A 25,061-nucleotide genomic window follows, 5' to 3' on the forward strand; every position below is an offset into this window, starting at 1 on the left:
TCGTTTCTTTCATGCATGTGTTTCTAACGCATTTATAAGATTATTTCTTTGTTGCTTTGTAAGTCCCTCCCCCACAGTGTAACCCCCGCTTTCACTATATTTGATGTCAGTATAACATGTGGAGGAGATGGGGACAAACAAGTCGTTTAAGGATTCAGGTGGACCTGTTGCAACAATGAGAAGTACAAAATGTCATGTCAAAACCAGCTTGACAATGTCGGTGGGGGGGGGGGAGGGGGGTATGATTGGGTGGGGGGGAGGGGGGAGGCTGGGAAGGGAGGTGAAGGGTAAACAAAGGAGGAGGCTGCAATGCTTGGTAAGAAATGTATGCATTATCCTGCCCATGTAATTGTACCCCCTCTGTACAGTATGTTCTCAAATAAAATAAAATAAAATAAAATAAAATAAAAAATAAAATGAGACCCATGAACTGAATAGGAGGAGTGCTTTGTTAGCAGGAATCCTCTCAGTAAAAGCTTTAAACAATGGGTTATTTGACTTTGGGTTACAGTTCTTCTCTGCTGCCACACTACAGATGTGGATATTTTCTAGGATGCATGGATGTTGCTTAGCTTCCTAAAAGAACAAGGATTTTAGAATGACCCAGTGACTTTTTTCCTAAGGTTGCCAACCTGTGCACGTGATGATACAGATACTTTCCAAAGGGGGAAAGCGCCCTGCTTTGCCTGGGGGAGGAAGAGTTAGTTGTCCAGATACAATTCCAAGAATGTCAGAAGGTGTGCTTACTTCCTATGCTACTGAAGTGCATGCAGTTCACACAGGTCTCTGTGGAGGGCAGAAGATTAGATAAGAAAAAGCCATTGCTCACAGAGAAATCTGAAACCTTAGGCATTTTTGCAGATGAATTTTATTCCTCTCTAGTCCAAGAAACCACCTTCTAACAAGAGACAAAGGAAATAAATCACTGTTGGTGTGAATCATATTTGAGATAAATACATCTGTCAGATAGTTTCCGAGGTGTCTTGTAAGAGCACCTGGTGACTGCAAACAGCTGAGTCTGTATTTTAATTTAGCACAATATCGTCAGTCTCCTCTGGTGGCTCTAACACATCTGTAGTCAGGGCCCAGTGCTGCATTATCAGTAATAGTTTTGCTTATATGTGCTTTTGAGAACTTAGGACATTTCTTCAAATTTCTGTTGAGTCTAAACAATAAGCCCAGGTCAAAATATTCACAAAGACATTAACATACTCTAATAGAGCTTTTGTTTTCTAGGCACTCAGAATACAATTTCTAAGCATAGTTGAGAAAAATAATGTTGGCTATACAGAACATTATTGAACAATGACCTTGCAGATTAATTAAGAAAGCTGAAGCCCCAGAGGACTTTAGAGCAGCTTTTTGTTGCTGTTGTTGCCAGAAGGAACTATAGAATAAAAATGTAGTGTAAATTTTTGGAAAGGGGATGCTTTTCAAGGTTGTAAAACATGAAGGTAGCCAGAAGAAAATGTATTTATATAAATTTAGAGCTTTATTTTTTAAATTCTAAGTGAAATCTAGGCCATCAGATGTTTTAGCTTTTGTGTATAAAGTATGTTTTGGGCATTCACATTAAGTTCATTTGTTCCTGCTTGATATCTGAAAAAAGATGAGAAAGAAATAGGAAACTGGGTCAGTTCTACAGGAATGTACTACACAACAGAAGTATTTATTCTTTGGATCTTCTCTGTAGAAGCATTTGCTCACCTGCTTGGTTAAGTCACTTAATCACTGCAGATGTCTAATCACCAAGTTTCTTTTTCTCCAGCTGACTCAGGGAGTGAGACCTTGGCAGTGTTTATGGCCAGCAGCGGAACCACAGAGGTCGCCACTCGAAACAGCCCAGCCACACCACCCAACACCCTCAATCTCCGTTCCTCCCACAATGAACTGTTGAATGCTGAAATCAAACACTCAGACACCAAGAACAACACCCCCCCCAAATGCAGGAAAAAATATGCACTGACTAACATCCAGACAGCCATGGGCCTCTCCGATCCTGCGGCGCAGCCCCTGCTGGGAAGCGGTTCTGCCAACATCAAGCTGGTGAAAAATGGGGAGAACCAGCTCCGGAAGGCTGCAGAACAGGGGCAGCAGGACCCCAACAAAAACGTGAGCCCCGCTGCAGCCATCAACATAACTTCTGAGAAGTTGGAGGGGAAGGAGCCCCACCCGCCTGAGCCCTCTGGCTGTGAGATTTTACCCTCCCAACCCAGGAGAACGAAGAGCTTCCTCAACTACTATGCAGACCTGGAGACCTCAGCCAGAGAACTGGAGCAGAGCCTGAGCGGTCACCATGGGGTCGGGGAGGAGAAAGGCCAGCCAGGACAGGGCCAGGCCTCCACTGTCATTGGGAATGGTGACTTGCTGCTGCAGAAACCAAACAAACCCCAGTCCAGCCCAGAAGATGGTCAAGTAGCCACAGTCTCCTCCAGCCCAGAGACCAAGAAGGATCACCCTAAAACGGGGGCCAAAACCGATTGTGCACTCCACCGGATCCAGAATCTGGCCCCCAGCGATGAGGAGTCCAGCTGGACGACTCTGTCCCAAGACAGTGCCTCCCCCAGCTCCCCGGATGAAACAGGTACCCTTAGTGTTTTCTGTTGTCGATGGAGTACCAGAAATGTCTTTCCAGGCAGAGATGAACAGGAATATAATGGGGGCAAATTGTATGGCATGGGCATTAGACTGCTCAGCCAACCTTAGGTTAAATTTTAAGCCATGTGTAAATTGTTCTCTTGAGTGGTGTGTGTGTGTGTGTGTGTGTGTGTGTGTGCGTGCGTGCGTGCGTGCGTGCGTGCGTGCGTGCGTGCGTGCGTGTGTGTGTGTGTGTGTGTGTGGTGCGCCCACGTTTTGTTTTGTATTTTTGTTTTTTTAAGGGTGTGGGCAGTACTGAGGATTGTTCTCAGGGCCTTGAAGTTACAGGACAGGTATTCTGCCACTTGAGCCACACCTCCAAGCCCTTTTTTTCACATTGGTTAGTTTAGAGATAGGAGTTCATTCTTTTATGCTCAGGCCAACCTGGACTGTGATCCTCTTACTGTGTTTCCCTGTGTCACCGGAGCTCTCAGGCACACAACACTGCTCCCAGCCATTGTGTTTTCCCGATAGCTGGGATGACAGGAGTGTGCCACCACACCCAGCCATTGGCTAAGATGGAGTCTGACAAACTTTTTATGCCCAAGCTGGCCTTAAATGGAGATCCATTTATTACTGCCTCCCAAGTAACTAGGATTACAGGCTTGAGTTGCCACACCTGGTAGCTAAACATTTTTCTTTCTTTTAAGAAATTATCCTTGACATTAGTACAGTGAAATGTCATATAGAAAATATACTTTTATTTTAGCATGTCCAAGTGAAAGTGAGAAAACAGTAAAATGAATTTAGAAATTTAGGATTTAGATTGAGATTTTCTTCCAGTATTTTTTTTCATATTTGCAACTTTTTTTTAATTTGGAGGTCTCATTAATTCAAGCTAACATAGAATTCACTGTTTAGACCAGGCTAGCCTCCAACTCATGATCCTGCCTCCATCTCTAGGGTAATAGTATTATGTGTCACTGTGCAGGCATTATTGAAACATTTTTATTTGTCAGAGGTGTTACATAGTGACAGAAATTAAGATGATCCTAAAAGTCAGCTACTTCACATTTCTTTTTCTCATGGTCTCCTCTGCACTAATCAGAAAATGGAAAAGATCTGTTTAGGAGGCTGGTGGCTCAGACCTATAATCCTAGTTACTCAGAAAGTTTAGATCTGAGGGTCACTATTTGAAGCCAGACTGGGAAGAAAAGTCCATGAGACACCTATCTCCAGTTAACCACCACTACCACCACCACCAACAACAACAAATGAAGTAGTTGTGTGGTTCAAATGGTAGAGTGCCAGCCTTGAGTGAAAAATTTAAGGAAGACTACAAAGCCCTGAGTTTAAGATCATTAGTTGCGCGCGCGCGCGCACACACACACACACACACACACACACACACACACACACACACACACACACACACACACACACACACACACACACACACACACACACACACACACACACACACACACACACACACACACGAGAAAGATCTGGAGTACTTTGTTGTGTAAGAATTAAATGTAAACAGCATTCACAGAGGTAGCCCAGGAACTGCTCTATGTGAGTCTAGAGTTGTCTTAATGGGAGACAGATATTAGGTGAACAGATAGGACACTAAGGAAAGAAACGATACTTTTCTAACCTGTAATGCAGGTATGTTACAAGGAATGAAGATAAAGAGACAAGACTTTATTTTGTTTTAAAAGAGGAAGTGCTTTTGAAGTGTCCTTTGAAGTGCCATACTTTAGGTGATGGATGTCATAAGCCTTGTACAGCTGGATATGGCAGGGGTGGGGGCCATGGGATGCACCCATTGCATCTCATAAATGCCTGGCCTTGAGTGTCATTGGAATCACAATTCTGTGTAGTAATGTCATTGACTCCATAACGCATTACTTTATACCTAGTAGGGAAATCTGAGCACTCTCACATTTGGTATTTAAGGGTGTCTTGGAGCCAATCCTCATGTGAATACCAAAGGATGATTATATATACTAATATAAGTAATAGTGTGTATGGGGATTTTTTTCTAAAGTAATTGGGTCATGGATTAAAAATAAACTCACTCTTTGGCTGCTGTTAAAACTAGGTTATGGGTACAGAGCATTTATTATTACATGTTTAAACTTTTCCATAATTAAAACAGAAATTCCTCCAGTTAGACTTTTTTAAATGCTTTCACTTTCCAGTTAAGAATACATTTTGTATGGGGGCTGGGGATATAGCTCAGTGGTAGGACCTTGTTCAGCACACAAGAGTTGCTGTCCTGCAAAGCAAAACAGAAATTAAAATATTTTTTAGATCAGCCCTTGCTTCCTTCCTGACTTCCACTTCCAACTTCCTTCTGGCTGTGGGGTCTCAAGCCCACAATCTTCCTGTCTCAGCCTCCCAAATATTGGGATTACAGTCATGTCATTATACCTGATTCCATTTTTAAGTCATACATACTATGCCACCAGGCGCAAGCTCCATGATTTAGTTAAGATTTCTACCTAGAGCCCTTGTGCTCTACTCAGTACAGGCTGTGGAGAAGACCCCCGTTGAGCTGAAAAATGAGTGTCACTCCACTAACTGTGGCTGGTCCTTTGCACCATTATGGCCGTATTGTGTGCCTTTGATTCCCTCCCGGGAAAGACATTCCAGAGCCACTGGCTCATTACCACAAATCTGCTCCCTGGGCTGGCATCTCTGTACTGGCACATGTTAAAAACTGGGTTAGACTTCTGACATGTTGTGTTCAGTTTTTGCTCTCAAAGTCAGTTTTGAAGACTTTTAAATTTAGAGCAAGGATGACAGCATGGTGGTGGCTCTAAGCAAAGATACTTGATTTACTCAAAAAAATATTAGATGTTACACAGATCACACTCTTCAAAAGTATACCAGAAACTCAGCTTGTCCTTTTCCATGAAGCAGTCACTTTGGGGTCTTGGTATGTTCTTCATTCAGTATGCTGCAATGGTGCAAAACCGAAATCTTACTGCTTTGGGATTGCCTCAGTGCCAGTTGCAGACCTCTGCTGAGATGAAACCTCTTCCCTTCAGAGTCACACCTCAACCTTTTAGGTGGCAAACACTGTAGAAATTAGTGAATGATACCAATGAAGTACTTTTCAGCATCGGTGTTATGGTTTCATCTTTCAAGTGAAACATATTGTTATTGTCTGAAATGATCACAATTAGTATAAGTGAAAAATTGAATAGCAAAATTAATGTTTATCATATAAATGCCATTATTAAAAAGGGGGAAGAGCCAGTTGCCAGTGGCTCACACCTGTAATCCTAGCTACACCGGAGGCTAAGATCTGAGGATCACGGTTCAAAGCCAGCCAGGGCAGGAAGGTCCATGAGACTCTTATCTCCAATAAACTACCAGAAAACTGGAAGTGGAGCTGAGGCTCAAGTGGTAGAGCTATTGCCTTGAGCTGAAGAGCTGAGGGACAGTGCCCAGACCCAGAATTCAAGCCCCACGACCAGCAAAAAAAAAGAGGGGGTGTGAGGAAAGTATAACTTTTGAGATACCAGTAAGCCATTTGGTAGTACATTTGCCTATTTATTTGTTTGGTGTTAAGTAAATGTACATCATATTGGTAGGTATTTTATGACTGAGTCATGACACAATTTGCTTTGTATTGTAGGCTGCACTTTGGGGAGCCTGAAAAAACAGAATAGACTCATTTGTACCTTAGGGGCATCCTTTCTGAGATAGAATGCTATTTATAAAACAAAAACGTTGCCTAACCCAGAGACTGACTACTTTCTATTTCCCTTTCTTTCTGAATTGGCCCCTCCAGCTTTCCAGCAACTTTGTCTAATCAATCATGTGTACAGTATGTCACTGCTCTTTTCCTCCTGTGTAGTCTACCCCTTGAGAATACAAGCTTATTAGAAAGAAGGATAAGATCAGCAACATTACTGAGTTTTCTTAGGAGTTTAGAAAAGTTTGAGTATGCCTTGACTCTGATTCTCAAACAAAAGGTATATTATTTTCATACTTGAAAATGAGAATTTTGAACCTAGTTGGGATTTGGTCAGAGGTACGTTTCCCTCAGTGGCCCCTGATAAACACAGTGATTGTCAGACTCTATGTGTTCTTTGTTGATTGCTTGGTGCTTTATGCTAGCTTAGTAAAAACTTTGAAGAGATGTGTCTTTTTGAAGCTCTGTCTATAGCTCTGTCTGTCTGCCTAGCTATCTACCTATCTAATCTAATCCTAGGGCCTCACACAGCCCTCTACAACTTAAGCCAATACTCCCATCCTGAACTCTAAATTTACTTAAGACTTTCTGAACCTCTAGGTTGGTTCTTCTACACCTTTCTATTGTCCATGCCTTGATGACCTTGGAAAATAAGTCATGACTAATTGAACAAAAATGGAGTTTACATATCCCCCAAAGCTCTGACCCCGTGTTATGTAGACATTTGTGATATATCTTAATTAGTGTTTGATTTTGGTATTTTATAATTTAACTGATCATGTGGCCTCAAATAGGTAGGAATGAATAATCAGAGTTGGTAGGGAAGATATACTGAAATATTCGGGCCTACTGGGTGTCAGGCCCTGTTCTTTGTACTTAGTTACAGTTAGATAGCTCTGCTGGCATAATGTCCAAAGTTTTTTCCTTGAACCATGGTCTTGAGACTTAGGCATGGGGCTCCAGAGGCAAAACACATCGGACTTCATTCTGTTCAACTGATTAAATGTGGTTTACTTGAGAACCCAGGAAAAGGAAAGTTACTGTTATTACATCTCTCTATGCCTGTAAACAGTTCAGATCTAACTCAAATGCCATTTCTCTGAGAAACTCTAGACTGTCTCAGCTTTGTAAGGCCCTTTGGCCCTTTCTCTGTTGCCCAAAGAAGTGTTTCCAAATGTCTGATCAGGATCCTCTCAAAGATTTGCTGTCCTCCTTGGCAGTTTTTGGCCTTCCTTATATGTGTATATGACTCTCTTAACACAAAATACAGTGCATAGCAAGAGACCCCTGAAAGTTATATGTTTGCTGAGTAGCTGGTTGGAGCTGGATTGTGATCTTTGTGCATGGTCTCTGATGTTAGCACACCTGTAGAAGTTGAGAAAGTGGGCATGGTCTGTATAAAATAACTCTAAGGTCCTTAGGATGATTCTTAGTTATAGTCTAGGTTCTAGGGCAACATTAGGAATTGGAACCAGTAATTCAGTCTGTTTCAAACATCCTCTGTATTTGAGCCAATAGGTCTGTAAGTCAGAGGAGCTAGTATCAAGGAAGGGGGCCATTTTGTTATACTTTGTACATTTTGCCTGGAACTACAAGTTGATGTAGAGTTTGAGTCCTTTGATGCTTTAAGTTGATGGGTTCCCACTTTTGAGGCAAGAGAAGGACTCTTGTGAGCTGAAGTGTTGATGAGAGTAAAAACCAAGGCACCAACCTAATTATGTCAACATGACGGCAGTGCTTGTTATTTCTGGCATTAGCTCCCTTAAGAGTGTCAGAGATTTGGATAAGTTTGTGTTTTTCACACTTTTAGAAACCTCTTCTCAGTGCTCATTTTATCTCAGATGGCTCTTAGTACTTCAACCATGAGTAATTTTTCCTGTCTTTGCTTAAAATTCCAGACTATAAGACAGGTGCATTTTAGCTGGTTTGTCCTCCTGTATTAATTTTAATCTTTCAGGCACTTGGAGTGATTCATGAGCCTTCCGGTTGTGTCTTCTCAGCTGTGATGTGACAGGAGGAATTTCAAGTAGGCAGATGTGAGATGTTTCTAAAATAGTTGGGGTATACTGTCCTGGGGCAGATCATGCGTTTTCTGAATTAAATTTTATTGCCTTGTGACTAAAATGTATAAAAGTATTCTTTATCTTGTCCCATGAACTTAAGAAAGAAAGTGATCTTGTTTAAATTAGTATTTTTTTTGAAAGTTCTAGAGTAAAATCTGTGTTTAGGGAAATGAAGCATGTATTTATGCGAACACTTAGGTAGTTTTGGGTTGTCTTTATAAAGTATCTGGTACTTTTGTGAGCAAAAAGATGAACATGACCTGGGCGCTGGTGGCTCACCCCTATAGTCTTAACTACTTGGGAGGCTGAGATCTGAGGATCACAGTTCAAAGCCAGTTCAGGCAGAAAAGTCCCTGTGAGACCCTTATCTCTAATAAACCATTCAGAAAACTGGAAGTGATGCTGTGGCTCAAGTGGTAGAGTACTAGCCTTGAGCTTTGAGCTAAGGGACAGCACCCGGGCCAACAGTTCAAGCCCCATGGCCAACCAAAAATGAAGATGAACATGATGCGATGAGTGGTAGCCTCTTGGGTCCCTTCTGTGTGGGTCATCTCAAATATTTCTGTTTTCCTGCCATAGACTGTTAGACTTTGCTGCCTAGCTCACTCTGCTCACCTTCTTTGCTTTATGGGGTACCTAGCCCACTTCATAAGGGAAGACAACCCAAAACTGTTTTATTCCATGGATCATGTTTTAGAAAATACTGAATTAGATGCGAATCTTTAGATGCTGAAAAATTGTACCTAAAAATATGGGCCTCTTGTTTCTCTTGTAAGTCAGAAATGTCATGACCCTGACTCACAAGTCCAAGACCATCTTTTAGATGGGTCCTGACCTCTGTAGCTCAAGGCAGTGGGGCTTATGATCCTCTGCTTAAAGAGATTCAGCTACCATATACACATGGAAGTCAGATAGTAGAAAGGGGCTCATACTGACCACTCCTGTTACAGCCACATACAAATGTAATACCATAGTTGCAACATCCTTGAATACAAGCTTCTTTTAAATCATACTTGCCCTAGTCTGAATTCCATACCTTCTGCTACAGTCGTAAAATGTGACATGAACTGTGAAGTAAAACATGCTTGAAATTTCCAAAGATGACTTCTGGGAGTTCTCCATCTGTTTCTGGTTAGAGGAGGGAAAACATTCAATTTTCAAAAGCTAGAGTATGGGCAGTTCATAAATTTTATACTTTAAAGCTGACTCGGTTAATAAGCCCAGTTTGCTTTCTTAAACATAAAGCTGGTTACCAAGTACTGATCCCATTTATTTTTATTTTATTTTATTGTAAATGTTATGTACACAAGATTACAGTTATGTAAGTCAGGTAATGAGTAAATTTCCTTTTGAGCAGGGTCAACCCCTTTTTTGCATGTTGTTTATGTTTTGTACACAACTGTGCCACTGAGCTGCTGTACCTCCACCCTCAACTCTTAGAATTTATGCATTGTATTTCCCTGTTAGAACCAATGGGTTTAAAACTGTGAAATAAAGTTACATGTTTAGTCTTGGCTGGGAAAAAAAATAAGTTATTCAAGTATTCGAAAATCCTCTGGGGCTGGGAAGGTGGCTCAGTGGTAGAGTGCTTGCCTTGCATGCATGAGGCCCTGGGTTCGAATCCTCAGCACCACATAAGCAAAAAGAAAAAAGCCGGAAGTGGCGCTGTGGCTTAAGTAGTAGAGCACTAGCCTTGAGCTGAAGAGCTGAGGGACAGCGCCCAGATCCAGAGTTCAGGCCCCACAACCGGAACCAAAAAAAAAAAAATCCTCTGCTTTCATTCTGTGTGAAATGGGCAGAAAGTGAGGGAAGGTCGACCTAACCATTGGTGTCTGTACCTAAAACAAGAGCTGATGCTTACTGTGTGTAAGCTGTCATTGTGTTTTTCTTTATATCTCACCATAGACTTATACTTGAATATGGCTGAATTTAATCCTCCCAGGGATTCTTCCCTAGAGTCATTAGGGACACTGTTGATGGTTCCCCCCCCCCCCCGTGATGTTTGATGAACTCTTCATATAGAAGTGAGGAAACTGATCTGAGCCCATTTTAAAAATGAGGGGGAAAGCCTGGCACCAGTGGCTCACACCTATAATCCTGGTAAGTAGGTTGAAGTCTATGGATAGAGGTTCAGAGCCAGCTGGGACAGACAAATCTTCAAGACTTTTATCTCCAGTTAACAACAAAAGAAGTATGACTATGATGGTAGAGTACTAGTCATGGACAAAAAAGCTATGTGTGCGAGACACTGATTGTAAGCCCAAGCATCCTCACAAAGGAAAACAAAATGAGGAAAAAGAGGCTAAGAAATTTTTAACTTTCTCACAGAACAACCAAGCAACAGATCTAGAACTTGGAACTTGGGTATCTTTGGCTATGTATGCCATGTTTTTCACTATTCCAATGGAATGTGGTCACAGTTTAAAAAAAAAAAAGCCTGATAACTGATGATACCTAGTCTCCCATTGTGGTATCCAACAGCATCTGCTGCAGCAAAACACATCCTCTGCCTGTGAAGCTCTGGTGATCCAGAGATCACTCAAGCTCAGTAGCAGAGAACATCATTTAAGAGGTCTTAGAATAGTATTGCAATATATGCACAGCTACCAGCATGCAGAAGCGAATAGTCAAACAAGGAAATTAATAAAGTAAATACATGGCTAAGTTTGAAAAACTGAAATATTTGGGATGGCCTTGGGGTGGAGGAGAAATGTTCTTTCCACTCTACTGAAGGGAAATTGAAAACTCTAGTGTTTTATTGATTTCTACTAAGCTTATCTATACATTATTTTTTATGGTGATGAGACCATGATTTGGGGGAGCATAAATTTTTAGATGCACAGATTTGGGGTTTTGCTTCCAAGAAGTGAAACCTTTCTCCTGAGGAGGTGTCCCCTTCTGGAAGGGGCATGGTCCACCCCTACTCTGAAGTGCATCTGCAAGCAATCAAGGGCTGTGTGCATCCTCTCTTAGCTTATGTGGGAGAAGGCAAGACATTGTGGGATGGCTGTCTCTCTTGAGAGTCAAGGCAAGTAATAATAATCAGTTGACGGTATGCTGTTCCTGTAAATAAGGTAGAAAAATGGTTTGTATGATCAACTTTCTTTTCTCTGCCCCACTGAAAAATCCACATATTTCTCACTCACCATTTGGATCTTTTAAAATCTAGAGGAATAAAGATTATAGATAGCAGAAAGAAACTTCTTATTTTATATCTCCTGGGTCTTAATTGTAAGTACATCATGCTAGTCAGTCTCTCACTGCATTACAAAAGGGCGGGTTGTTGGGTAGAATTAAGATTGAGTTCACTTGAATTCAAGCACAGTGTATGGAAATAAGGGCTCTGGGCAAAGTGCAGTGAGAATAACACATCTTAGTTGGAATCTGGTTCTACAGCTGTTGGGGTTGTATGTGTGTCTATAATATGGCTTTGAAATTCCGATGTAGGAATTGGCTTTGAACTATTCTAGGGGCACAGTCAGTCATGCTGACTACTTCTCACCCAGCAGAAAAACAATCTGTCCACAAATATTATTCAATTCTGAAAATAATCCTGAATGTAATTATTCATATTTAGACATTTTATCTAACAGCCAGTAAAAGCTCATTGCACTATGGTGGAAGGCAACAGAACCTGACCATTTGAAGGGTCTTCAGTTTTATCTCTGCATTCTTATTTGCCTTCTGTCTTATCATAGAGAGGTGGTCAGCACATGCTTAGGGTGAGTAGGTTCTTAGGAAGATCCTTGATGGTTGACAGAATGAGTCACAATTGAAAGTATCCTAGTTAGGGCTGTGGCATTATCTACTGCTGACTAAAGCTCTTCTCCTTTTTCCATTTTGTGGTCACCAGCCAAAAGCTCATGGGCCTTCTCATGATCTAGATAAGGAATTCAACACATAGAAACTATGCTGAATGCTTTATTTTCCAGAAAAGATGACTATCTAAACACATTTCAAAGAGTTAAAGTCATTGGATTGAAACATCATCTAAATAAAAAAGTCTCCTGAAATATTAAACAGACCTCCTTATCCTTTAGGGTACAAATCGATATCTAAGAGAACAAGGCACATTAAAATAAGAACAGGTTCAGTATAATTTGTAGTCAATCATCAAAGCTTCCTGCAGGTCAATTAGAAACTTTAGATTAAAATTTTTGCTTAACTGAAGAAACAAACAATTATACTGTCAAAATTTGAGGTACTTTTCCTGCTTGACAAACTCCAAGACATTTGTTTAACCTTTGACAGGAAACTAGACAGTTAAATAATAAAAATATAAATGTATTATTTTGATACATACATGATCCCCTATTGCTAACTTTTGAGCTCTTTCCAAGTGAGGCTGTTAAAAAAAAAAAGTTAAAATTTTTACCTAGGAGTCTCTTAAAAGTAATAATTTCTGAGGAGACATTAATTTTATTCTTGGTATTGTATTTTAAAATGTTCCTCAGTCATTTTGGCCGATAAGATTTTTGGCTTTCCTTAATTATCGATTATGTTTAAAAGGGGGAGGGCTTTTTTGATGAAAGCAGCACTCTTTAATAGCTTTTCACAAAATCGATTTCCACCACTCCAGCTCTGCCCCTTCAGGGTTTTGAACCTTGGGAAGAGTTTTTTGTCTCCTAAATGTAATTTTAATTATTTTCCGTAATTTGGATCTTCCCCTTTCATATTTATTTGATGATTAAAGGATTTAATTAGTGTTTGAAAGAGAGAGTTGTGAAGATTTTTGGCTACTTAAGTGGTTCTCATGGGTGGTGATTAACATGGCAGGTTCATGGTCCAAATACCCTTGTTTCTAGATCATAATTCTTGTGCAGAGTAGGGCAGATGATGTATCAGTGTCTTTCAAACTACAGGCAGTCTGCTGTTTGTTTCATAGCTGCCTTGTCCCAGCTCATCCAGCTGAAGAAGTGTTGAAACCATTTGCATGTGAAGCTTTAGCAATGTGGTTTTCTGGCAAAGGTGTGTGGGAAAATGGCATTGCATGATCCCACCTAAAATCTGACTCTATTTAGGCTACTTTAAATTAAACTAGTTTAAATAGGAAGCTGTAGTCTTGCTTGGAGTTGCAAGGAGAGCTGATCTGGGAACATGTGAAGAGGAGAAATGGTACTCTGAACCCTAGAGGATGCTGGAAGCAGAGCAGTTGAGAGTGGCATGTTACAATCACTAGAAGAGATTGTTAATAGTCTCTGATCCTAAACAGTGTCTTATAGATTGCTTTGGATCTTTTTTTTTAGCTTACTGTTTTGTTAACTGGTATGGGTGGGGGGGGGGGAGTCATATATAAAGAAAGCAAGGCAATTAATTCTCTGTTGGTAGAATAGCTTGGAAAGATTACCTGAAGTCCAGTTCTTAGCTTTTCCTGTGGTCCAGAAGTTGAAGTTTAGAAATTGTGGTCTGTGGACTACAGTCTGTTTACTTAGTTTCTTATGTGTCTCTGATTTCTTCTCTGGTTCAGGATGAGGAGGAGGACATGTAGAATGTGGCAACCTATTAAATTACCCAAGTAGAAAGAATACATGATCAAGAGACTATGAACCAGCAGGTTCATTCCCACTGAACGCTTTTGTTCAAAGCAAAATGCCTTGTTACCTTAATGAAATATAAATTGAATCTGTGGACTTGTCATTATTTTCAGTGATAATATCATGCAATTCAACTTATATCTAGAAATATTACTTTGCTCAACTTGGCAGAAATTACTGATACTCATCTTTTTACCTGGCTTTGCCTCAACTCTTATTAACTGGTTTTGTGTTGTTATCTTTTTATTTATTCAAGACTTAAAGATTTAGTGTGGTAAAACTGCAACAGAATGGAAACATAGATATATATATAGATAGATATAGATAGATAGATATCACTTTAATTTCAGTGCATCTGATAAGAAATCCACCTTAATAATAATAAAAATTGCCCTGATTTTTTTGTCTTCTTCCTTACCATTTGTGGATTAGTCAGTCAATATACTGAGTATCAGAGTCTGGCTTTAAACATAATGAAGATAGCCGGGTGCTGGTGGCTCACCCCTGTAATTCTAGCTACTCAGGAGATCACGGTTCAAAGCCAGCCCAGACAGGAAACTCTGTGAGACTCTTATCTCCAATAAAGCACTAGAAAACCGGAAGTGGCTGTGGCTCAAGCAATAGAGCACTCGCCTTAAGCTGAAGAGCGCAAGGACAGCGTCCAAGCCCAGAGTTCAAGCCCCATGACTGACCCAAGCCCAGAGTTCAAGCCCCATGACCAACACAAAAAATAAATAGATAATGAAGGTGGTTTCAACCTGCAATGCTCTGCCTTGGTCATAGCTGCCTCCCTCAGTGTGGCGCCAAGCTCGCTGAAATATATATGTGGGTCCTATAATCCCTTTCGTAACCTCTTGAAAAATTCTGCTTTTCTCTTCTAAGAATAATCATGCTGAATGAACCACAGTTAACTCTGCTTAACATAGCTTACCACGTTGTGTAATAGTTAGAAATTTTGGTAACTTACTAACCACATGAAACAAGATATGTTCACTGAAGACAAGGTTAACAATACAAATAAACATAAATATGCAACTTTACATCATCTGTAACTCCACTGCCCAAAGGTAACTGTAGAGACTCAATTTACTAATCATCCGAAACATTCTGGAGCTCTTAGAGTGCAAAGGATCTTGTCTGAGACTCCCGAGACAGCTTTCTGAGGGGTTAATGATTGTAAGAACAGAAGGACAGAATAAGGTTAGCTCTGTCAACAGGTAGGATAAGGGATGGATATTCCCTCTGGGAGTGTGGGTAAAGACACTGGAGTGACTAGATGCTGGCAACCTTGAGTTACTAATATGTAATCTGGGGAACATGGGATCGAGTTGAGGTCATAGGTATCTGGTGTGGTCATAAGACACAGGCAAGATGGTGAGAAGTTTTATGAAGACAACATTGAGTTTGTGTCTTGAGAATAAGGAGGAAAAATAGGCTAGTAGATATTCTTGACCTTCATTGTGCAGTAAGCTTAAGGACACCTCATAAGAATAATGTACTAATCTATTAGAACAGGTAGGATTACCAAGGAAACTTGTTGTATTGAGATACAGTTGTCAAAATAGTAAACACACAGATGTGATATAGTAGTATATCATTCTATTAAATGATAAGATTATGTGGAGAGTTACTCAACAGTTAATTATAATTCCAAAGTAGAGAGACAGCAAATTGTGTGTGTGTGTGTGTGTGTGTGTGTGTGTGTGTGTGTGTGTGTAGCATGATGTGGCTGTGTCATGATACAAAAATACCAGGTTTAGCAAATTGTGTGTGTGTGTGTGTGTGTGTGTGTGTGCGTGTGTGTATAGCATGCTGTGGCTGTGTCACAATATGAATACCAGGTTTCTGGTGATGGTAAAATCTTATATCTGTCAAAGTATGGTTTGTTGTTGGTGTTCATGATTCAGTAAAATTTCTCAATCATGCACCTTCATAGATTCACCCCAGATTTTACCAATAGGCTCCTCTGCATCTATGCAGTGTAGACTCAGAGCTGGAAGCCAGTTCTGAGGCCACTACCCACCTGCCTGCAAAGAAGAACAGTGGAGATGGAGGGAAGAGGCAGATGTGAGCTAAGTGTTCTAGGATTCTATTTAGGATGAAGAGGAGGGATTTATGAGGAAGCGCCCGTGCCCTAAGACATGGTTTCTATAACTGGATAGGTGAATGATGGAACAATGGAAGTGGAATATCAAGCCTTGGATAAAGTAGCTTCCATACCTCCAAAGTACTGACACCAAAGGGATAGTTGACATTGTAGAGAGGGCAGAGAATGAATGTGGTCCAGGGATGTGAGTGTGGATAAACGAGTGGTACAGACGAGATGGCCTGGAGGACAAGTAAAGTGAGCAGGCCACAGGTGCACACTGAAAGCCCCAGAGGAGGAATACAGTAGTGAAGGGGACTGCTAAGTGAGGGGCAGTGGGCCGTCAGGTGGGTGTCATCTCCTGGATGCCAGATTGCACAGGTATTTTAGGACAAAGTGTCCATAAATGCTATGGACAGAAGCTAAGACGTGCAATAAAATGAAGATGGTAATGAATTTACCATACAGAAGTTATTCATAGCTGGGCATGGTGGCACATACTTGGAGGATCAAGAGTTGGGCTCCATGATTCATAGCCACAAGTGAGATTTGGTTTCAAGGAGGATTAAGGCTGTACCTTGGTAGGTGAGCACTTGCCTAGCATGCATAAGGCCCTAGGTTCCATTCCCAGTATTAAAGGCAAAAAAAGGCCATGACTAGAGGAGAGTAATTTTGGAGATATAATATGAGTGAAATGCCTTTATACTGGAGTTAAGAGCAGGGGAAAATGAGAGTTTGGAGAAAGCCTGTGAGGATGATTCAGGGTATAAAGGATTCAGACAATTCTGATGGAAAGGCTTACAAGTTAAAATATATCCTGTTCCCATTCCCCTGGTATCCTCCATAGAAAGAAACTGTTGGTAGAAGGGGAGACCATGGCTGTGGCTTCTTGGTTTTGTTTTATGTAAATGGGATTACACTGTCTTTATTCCCCATCAATTTATTGGGGATGATAATACTTAGAGCTAAGCCTTCTAGGGCCTTTATTCTAAGTAATATTTATATATACACCTCACTTGGGGACTGCTATTATTATGTGCATTTTACAAGCATGAGGAATTGAGCCCCCAAAAGCCTACAAAGCTTTTCAGAGGTCAGATAACGAGACCCTTAAACAAGCAAACAATAGCTCGAAGATTGCTGTGTCACAGGCTTGGTAGCAGACCTTATTGTTAGGGGCCTTTGGTCACAGCTCTAATGGAATTGGAATTACTAGGCAAGTATAGTTCAAGATTGTAAATTCATTCTGTTGCATGTTGATCTAGAATGTTTATTTCTTTGTGTTCTATTGTGTATTCTGTTGATAGGCTTTCAGGTTATTTTTTGTTTTCCTCTTAATAGTTCAGTCTTCTGTAAACATTTTGTACTTGGTACTTGTCTAGAATTTGTACAAACATTTCTTTGGTCGGTCATGGGGCTTGTACTCTGGGCCTGGGCACTGTCCCTGAGCTTTTTAGCTTAAGGCAAGTGCTCTACCACTTGAACCACAGTGCCACAGTGCAAACAGTTTTTAGAGTACTTAGATGAAAAAAATTTTTTTAGTGATACTAAGGTTTGAACTTAGAAACTTGTGCTTGCGAGGCAGATACTCTACCACTTTGGTCAGACTTACCTTCTCCAACTGAAGAATTTTTGGGATGCCTTGTAAACAAGCCTGGGCAGACAGCATTTCATTAATAGTTTTCTTCTTTAAGTGTCTCAGCCATAATACTATGTATATAATATGCCAAGAGGATGTAACTTTAAAAAATTCCAGTACAAAGTATATTATTATCGTTACTGTTAATATTTACTATATTTATTTACCAAAAGATTTTTTTTTTGGTCCAGTCGTGGGGCCTGAACTCTGGGCCTCAGCTCTTCAGCTCAAGGCTAGCGCTCTACCACTTGAACCACAGAGCCACTTCCTGCTTTTTTCTTTTTGCTTATGTCGTGCTGAGGAATCAAACCCAGGGCCTCATGCATGCAAGACAAGCGCTCTACCACTGAGCCACCTTCCCAGCCCCCCTAAAGATTTTTTAAAAGGAGAAAAACACATTTCCAGCTCTCTGGGCAGGTGTCCTCTGCTGCTACTCCTTGTTAGTTGTTGCCTTTCCTCTTAGGGTTTTAAGGTTCAAGAGGCAGAAGAAGGTTCCTCCTCTTCTACTTGCTGTTTCTGAATAAGTGGAAGCACTTTTGGAGCTTTGATACTTCATCTTTGGGGAAGAGAACCCCACGTTAAGGAAGAGGTCACCCCTAATACTGTGTATCCTAGTGAGTGGACAGCAGGAAGGAAGGGCAGCCTCGGTCTCTCCAGTCTCTCCCTTTGTTTACACAGGTTACTGAAGTTCAGTCTAGAGGAAGAGAAAGAGTGGTTGTTTTGCTTTTCTGCCCATTGCATTGTATACGGAGATTTCACTGTTTTTTTTTTTAAAAAAAAAACTATTTATTTTTGTTAACTCTGTGATTTCAGACTGCTGTTACCTCTCCCCATTAGATCTTGCCTAATTGGATGAGGCCCACCTAGGAGAATCTCTTTTTATGAACTCTGAGACAATTGTTCTGGGACCTTAAAAGACAAAAACTCTACCTTACAGATGAACATAATCACAGGACAGTATTTATAGGTTTTGTCCATATGTATGGGGAAGAAAGAATTCTGAGCATTATTACATCAGAAAGCAAGGATCTTAGGCCTATCTTAAAATCCTGCCCGCTGTTTGTCCAGTGATGTGAATTGTATCTTGAGCATCAAATCTTCATGTTTTAAAATTTTTGCTTTGTTTTCTTTGAGACAGGTGTCACCATGTAACTTCACTCATGATGCCATTGCCTTTGCCTCCCTAGTACAGAGATTACAAGCATAGGTATCTCACCACAACTGTTGGCTCAAATCTTGTTTTGTTTGTTTTGTGGCAGCAGAAAGATAGCTCTGCTAGGATTTCAGCTTAGGGCCTCAAGGTCACTTGGTTTGTTTGCTTGGCTCACTCTATCAATTGAGCTACACCTCAGCCTAGCTTTCTGCTGGTTGTTTTGGAGATGAGTCCTGTGAAATTTTCTGCCCAGGCTGGCTTCAAACCTTGATCCTCTGGATCTCAGCATACCAAGTAACTGTAGACATGGGCACCCAGCTCCAAGTCTTATTAGTTGGCTAGATTTTTAGTTGGCTAGAAACTCTAAAAAATATTAATTTCTAGTGACTTCTAATTTATTGTATGAATTCTAATTTGAACCCCCCCCCGCCCGCTTTTTTTAGAGAAATGTTGTTAGCAGAATAAAGTATCTAGCATTTTCAGAATTCAAATTTGTACAGATGAGAAGCCATCTCAATGGCAGGTGTCCTCAGATGGCAGAGCAGAGAAAGGCTGTGAATCTGTAGCTCCTGTGTCAGCCTTCTCTGACATTTCTGTTCCTGGGTGCATCTTCATTTTTAAAAAGATGCACTTCATATACTTTTACTGAAAAATCTGGAGCTCATTGACTTTAATGAACAATTCTCTTTGTTTTTCATTGTTGTCTTGAATTAGAATATTTTTCTCCTAATGTATTTTGGAATTAGTTACTGAGTGAAATGGGATTTTGGATAAAATGAGCTTTTTGTTTACTTGTGTGAAATCTTAATAATTCCATGATGACAAAGACAGCCAAGGAATTGTAGAGCTGAGTGCAGGATGGGAACTAGAGGAGCTTGTATGACCTGACTACCTTACAAAAGACCTTTTTGTAGTTCACAGTTCAATTGATCCTTGTTCCGTAATTTTCCATGCCTTTTCCTCAAGGGAGATAACTACTCAGTGATGCTTAATAACTGGGAAAAAGTACTAAGTTAAGTATAAATATGCTTGGATATTTTCAACAGCAAAATCTGCTGACAAGACAGTGATTTTCTTTTTTTAAAAAATGTTTAATTACCTTTAGTTGTATAAAGTTGGTACCATTTTAACAAAGCAGTTTATGAATACAATGCATCTTGATCACCCCCTTCAACATTGTCACTCCTCTTCTACCCACTTCCTTACTTTTTTTAATTTTGTAGTATATACAATGGATTCCTGACTCTATTCTCCTCACCATCCCCCTTTCATTTGTCTTTTTCATTTGTCTTTTCCCCTTAATCCTACCTTCCCTTCTTGTGCTTGGTGCTTATTTTGGTGGGCTTTGACCGAGTCTTTCTAAACACACACACACATACACACACACACACACACACACACACACACACACACACACACACACACACACACACACACACACACACACACACACACACACACACACACACACACACACACACACACACTATTCTCCTCACCATCCCCCTTTCATTTGTCTTTTCCCCTTAATCCTACCTTCCCTTCTTGTGCTTGGTGCTTATTTTGGTGGGCTTTGACCGAGTCTTTCTAAATACACACACACACACACACACACACACACACACACACACACACACACACACACTCACACTCACACTCATTATTTGAGCTTTCCATGGAGTCTATATTACCTATGCAAGTAGTCACAAATGAATTAACTGAGTGATTTTCTGCAGTGGTTTGTCTTCAGGTGTCCTCTCTCACTAGATGATCCTACAGGCTATACACATTTATGTTGAAAAGTGACTGTTACCCAATACAAATCTAAGTTATATTCAGCATGGAGTCTGCTGTGGTGAAACAGGCGCCAAATGTCCTTCACTAGCATGTGTGACTGGAATAAGGTGTGACGTGGTGCAGCCTCGAAGCTGCCTGATTTAAGATAAAGCTCATATTTGCTAACTTGGTCGGCCCACAGATTTCAAAGCTTGATTTTAAGCTACATCCCCAAGGTCAAGAAAACAGTGCAATAGGCTCTTTCTGTGCAATAGGCTCTTTTCTTCCATCTTGTGCATCAGCACTTGGTTACAGGTACAAAAGAGAGCATCTTTAGTCTATCACATGAAAGAGGCGAGGACTCCTGTGCCACTTCTTTGAATCTCTTTACCACATGCCACATCACTGTGTCATACTTCCTGAGTGCTGGATCATGGGGTTGGGAACTCATGCATATTACGTTATCTTTCTCCAATAAAACATAGGCTCCTTATGATCAGAAATGGATGCCTCTTTGGCCCTGGACTGGTGGTCATTTTTAGGTCTTGTCACACACTATAGTAGATCCTAGCTTGAGGTCCCAAATCTTTCTGGAATACAAGAATATCCCAGGCTGTGTTTTTTTTTTTTTTATCTGCCTATGATTCCTACTGCCTATGTCCGATGTTCTTGAGATTCATAAAACACAAGTTTCTTTTAAAATAAAGTGAAATTAATTTCAATTTAGGTCTTTTCTTGATTACTACTTGCTAAGGCTACATAAAATCCATTCTTGTACTTGAGTGTTGGGTTGGGAGCCACTGCCCTTTGGCCTCTAGCAAGGTGTTCTGTATTTTAAGATGGGAGAGAAAGGCTATTTCCCTGCACTCTCTCCATGATTCTTTTCTGAGGAATGCAAAAGACTCAGACAGTACTCTACTGGGTAGCATTCAGAACCTTCTCAGTCCTATAGTTATTTGAATGAATATTTGAGGGTCCTCATCTTTACCCTTAGATGGAAGACCCTGCGCCTCAGCAATGTGGCTGTCTGTAACCCACTGAGCTATGAATCTCTGCTTCGGTATGTTAGTGGCTAAAGGCTCTGTGATGATAGCTGTTAGATATTTATGGCAATTCTTCAATCTAGAGATACCTGACAACTTCTTAAAGATTGGGATTATCTATAGTAATAGGATTCCCAATGGTGACCCAGTCCTTGAACCAAAGGTTGTAGAATACCTCACCTAACTTTAAGTCAATACCCTGCTCCCTGGTGTCAGGTCAAGAATTGACATCTTGGCTAATTCTACTGAGTCTTATTAATTATTTAATTTAGTCTTTACAGTAAGTTGAACATTCTACATGCAATTAAAATAAGCATCATTTAAGATCACTAATGACTTGGTACCCTGAAAGTTAAATTTTTAAATTTATATTTAACATTGTTAGTTTCTTTCATCTTACAATTTTGTTTAATTTTCTATATACTATTAACTGTAACAGTTTTTTTTTGGGGGGGGGGTAAGGGTGGGGTGGGGGGTCAGTTGTGGGGCCTGAACTCTGGGCCTGGGTACTGTCCCTCAGCTCTTCAGCTCAAGGTTAGTGCTCTACCACTTGAGCCACAGGACCACTTCCAGCTTTTTCTGCTTATATAGTGCTGAGGAATTGAACCCAGGGCCTCATGCATACAAGACAAGCGCTCTACCACTGAGCCACCTTCCCAGCCCACACTGAATTTTGCAGATGAAATAATAATAGTCTTCTAGGAAACAAAAATAGTCTTCAACATTAGTAATACATGACTTTGTATAAAAACTACTGCTGATGGTTTTTAATAATTTGTCTAGAAGTAATGATAAAATTCATTTTTATTTAAAATTAGCATACTTGAAAAAGAAATGTACTAATTACTTGACTAACATAACTGTAACTCCTCTGTAAATCACATTGTAAATCACATTTTAAAACTAACTATTAGCAAATTTTAAAAAGAATTATATGTAAGAAAATTAGCGTACATGGTTAGATAAAAACTAATTTTTTTAAAGTTTTCTGAGAAACGCACACATACTAGTTTGGATTAAATGAGAGTGCAGGTGTTCATGACAGTCTCTAGAGTTAGAGTCATTGAACTTTATCAAGAAATGAAGACTTTGCTGTCTTGTGAAGAGCAAGGTTTACGCATGCAGGATCAAGTAGGCTATCTTTCTGACTGCATTGATATCCCTTACTACTAAAGCTGTTCACATGTTCTATACAAGAAACTTCTGGCATTATGTTTTCCCTACTAGGCCAACTATAAAATTATATGAGATAAAGTATATGAGATGTTTCATACCGTGCCAACAGAAGTAAGGAGTCATAAGAATTGGTTGAGGAAGATATTTTTATTATTATAAAGTTAATTTTAACTGATACACAAAGGCAAGAAAACTATACATACTTAGGGGATACTCATGATACTTTAATACATGTACATATTGCATAATGTTTAAATTAGGATAAAAATATCTGTGTGTGCGCACATGCACATGCACAAGCCATTACTGAGGCTTGAACTTGGGGCCTTGTACCTTCCTTTAGCTTTTTTTTCTACTCAAGACTATCCCTCTATTACTTGAACCAAAGCTCAACTTCTAGCTTTTTGATGCTTAAATGGAGATAAGAGTCTCATGGACTTTCCTGCCTGGACTGGCTTCAAATCTCTATCCTTGGATCTTAGCCACCAGAATAGCTAGGATTATAGCTTTTAGCCACTGGCACTCAGCTATCACTTTATGGCAAAACACTCAAAATCTTTTTTTTCCAGCTTTCTGAAATATATGGCCAATTGCATAATCTATAGTAACCCTTCTGTGAAATAGTGTTCATACTTTAGTACCATTAATCAATACTTCCCAGCCCATCCCTAAAGACAGTGGTCTTTTATAGGTAGCATACTCCAGGTTTTGTGCTAAAGATACCTCTATAAGATTTATAGCCTCAAGAAGCTAAGATTTTATTGCAGAAATCAGATTATAATTAAACCTATAATTAAACAAAATTAGGTATAATTACTCATAAACACAGAAAACCATTATGGTGTAGGGGAGAGAACTAAAGCATTGATTAAGAGCTATAGACAGTGAAGGCCTTTTTCTGTTCTTTTCTTTTTCTAGTCCTGGGACTTGAACTCAGGACCTGGGCACTGTCCCTGAGCTTCTTTTGCTCAAAGAAAGCACTCTACCACTTGCTACAGTGCCACTTCTAGCTTTTTCTGTTTATATGGTACTGAGGAATCAAACCTGGGCTTCATGCATGCTGGGCAAACTCTCTACCACTAAGCCATATTCCCAGCCTGGTGAAGGCCTTTTCAGAAGCCAGAAATGGATATCTCCTTTCCTTGTCCTTGTCCTGAAATGCTCTCCCTTTATTGAATAAAGAGCCTCATCTCTTCCCTGTGGCTTGATGCTGCCTACAAAACAGGCAGCCATCTCCTTCTTGGCATCATGGCTACCTTCAAGCCTTGAAGCCCAGAATCATGAAAAAGAGGACCAAAAGGTTCATCAGGCACCAGTCAGACCAACTTGTCAAAATCAGAGCTAACAGGCATATTGACCACAGAGTGCAAAGAAGATTAAAATGCCATCAAGGCCAGATTTTGATTACCAACACTGGTTATGGAAACAAGAAAACAAAAGGATATACTACACAGCTTCTGGAAGTTTCTGGCCTACAACATCAAGGAACTGGAAGTGCTGCTGCTATTCAACAAATCTTTTTCCCCCCTCTTGTGAGGGAGACTGGGTCTCACATTTGATATCTGATGCATGATGCTCATTAGCCCTACCACCTGAGCCATGCCTCTAACCCCTCTGCAACAAACCTTAAGGGACTAATGTCACTCCCAATGGGTCCTCCAAGAACTACAAAGCCATGCTAGAAAGAGCGTACCAGCCAGCCATCAGAATCACCATTCCCAGTGTCAGGCTGTGCAGCAAAGAGCCTGAATAGAAGACTGATGAATCTCTAGGCCTTAATCAAAGCTTGTTTATTCTGATTTAGATCCAGGTGACAAAGACTAGATAGTGGGTTAGGAGAAAAGTGAGCCCTCTAGTTATGAGGATAGTCTAGCATGGGGTCAGGTGGGAAGAGAAGGACCCAAAACAAGTCTTGAGTGTTTATAGAATAGGTCAACTAGCAATAGTAGAGTTTAAGTGTCTATCAAGGTAGCAGTAGATATTTGGAGTAAACATCCTTGAGTTACCAGATAGAGATGAAATTACATTTTGAGCATTTGAATAAAGCAGAGAAATGAGAAGCATTGGGGGCAGAAATTCCTCAACAGTTAGCCAAAAGAGTGTTTTGGCCTCACAGTCCTACGAGTTCCTTGAAGGTACAGTGACTCTATGCATTCATACACCTGTCCTCAGAATCATTCTTAGAGTCCAGCCCAAAGTAGTTAGTTGTTTATTAGGAATTCTCAGATGATGTTAGGTGAAAGAGACTTCTCCAACCTTCACAAAGATACTGGCATTAGGTATGTCTGAAACTAAATGTCCT

At 40.3% G+C, this 25,061-nt stretch overlaps 1 protein-coding gene across 10 annotated transcripts in view; it reads left to right on the plus strand.

Annotated features, from left to right (window-relative positions):
- The window catches only part of Apbb2 (amyloid beta precursor protein binding family B member 2), a 280,610-nt gene that overhangs the window by 141,368 nt on the left and 114,181 nt on the right, over window positions 1–25,061 (plus strand). For all 10 annotated transcript variants that reach the window (XM_070012606.1, XM_070012608.1, XM_070012611.1 and 7 more), the window contains one exon: window positions 1,769–2,584. In XM_070012606.1, coding sequence (XP_069868707.1) covers window positions 1,769–2,584 — 816 coding nt within the window. The remainder of the gene's footprint in view (window positions 1–1,768; window positions 2,585–25,061) is intronic.

The sequence above is a fragment of the Dipodomys merriami genome, unplaced genomic scaffold (assembly GCF_024711535.1).
Source record: "Dipodomys merriami isolate MVZ:Mamm:240054 unplaced genomic scaffold, mDipMer1.0.p SCAF_9, whole genome shotgun sequence".
Taxonomy (NCBI): domain Eukaryota; kingdom Metazoa; phylum Chordata; class Mammalia; order Rodentia; family Heteromyidae; genus Dipodomys; species Dipodomys merriami.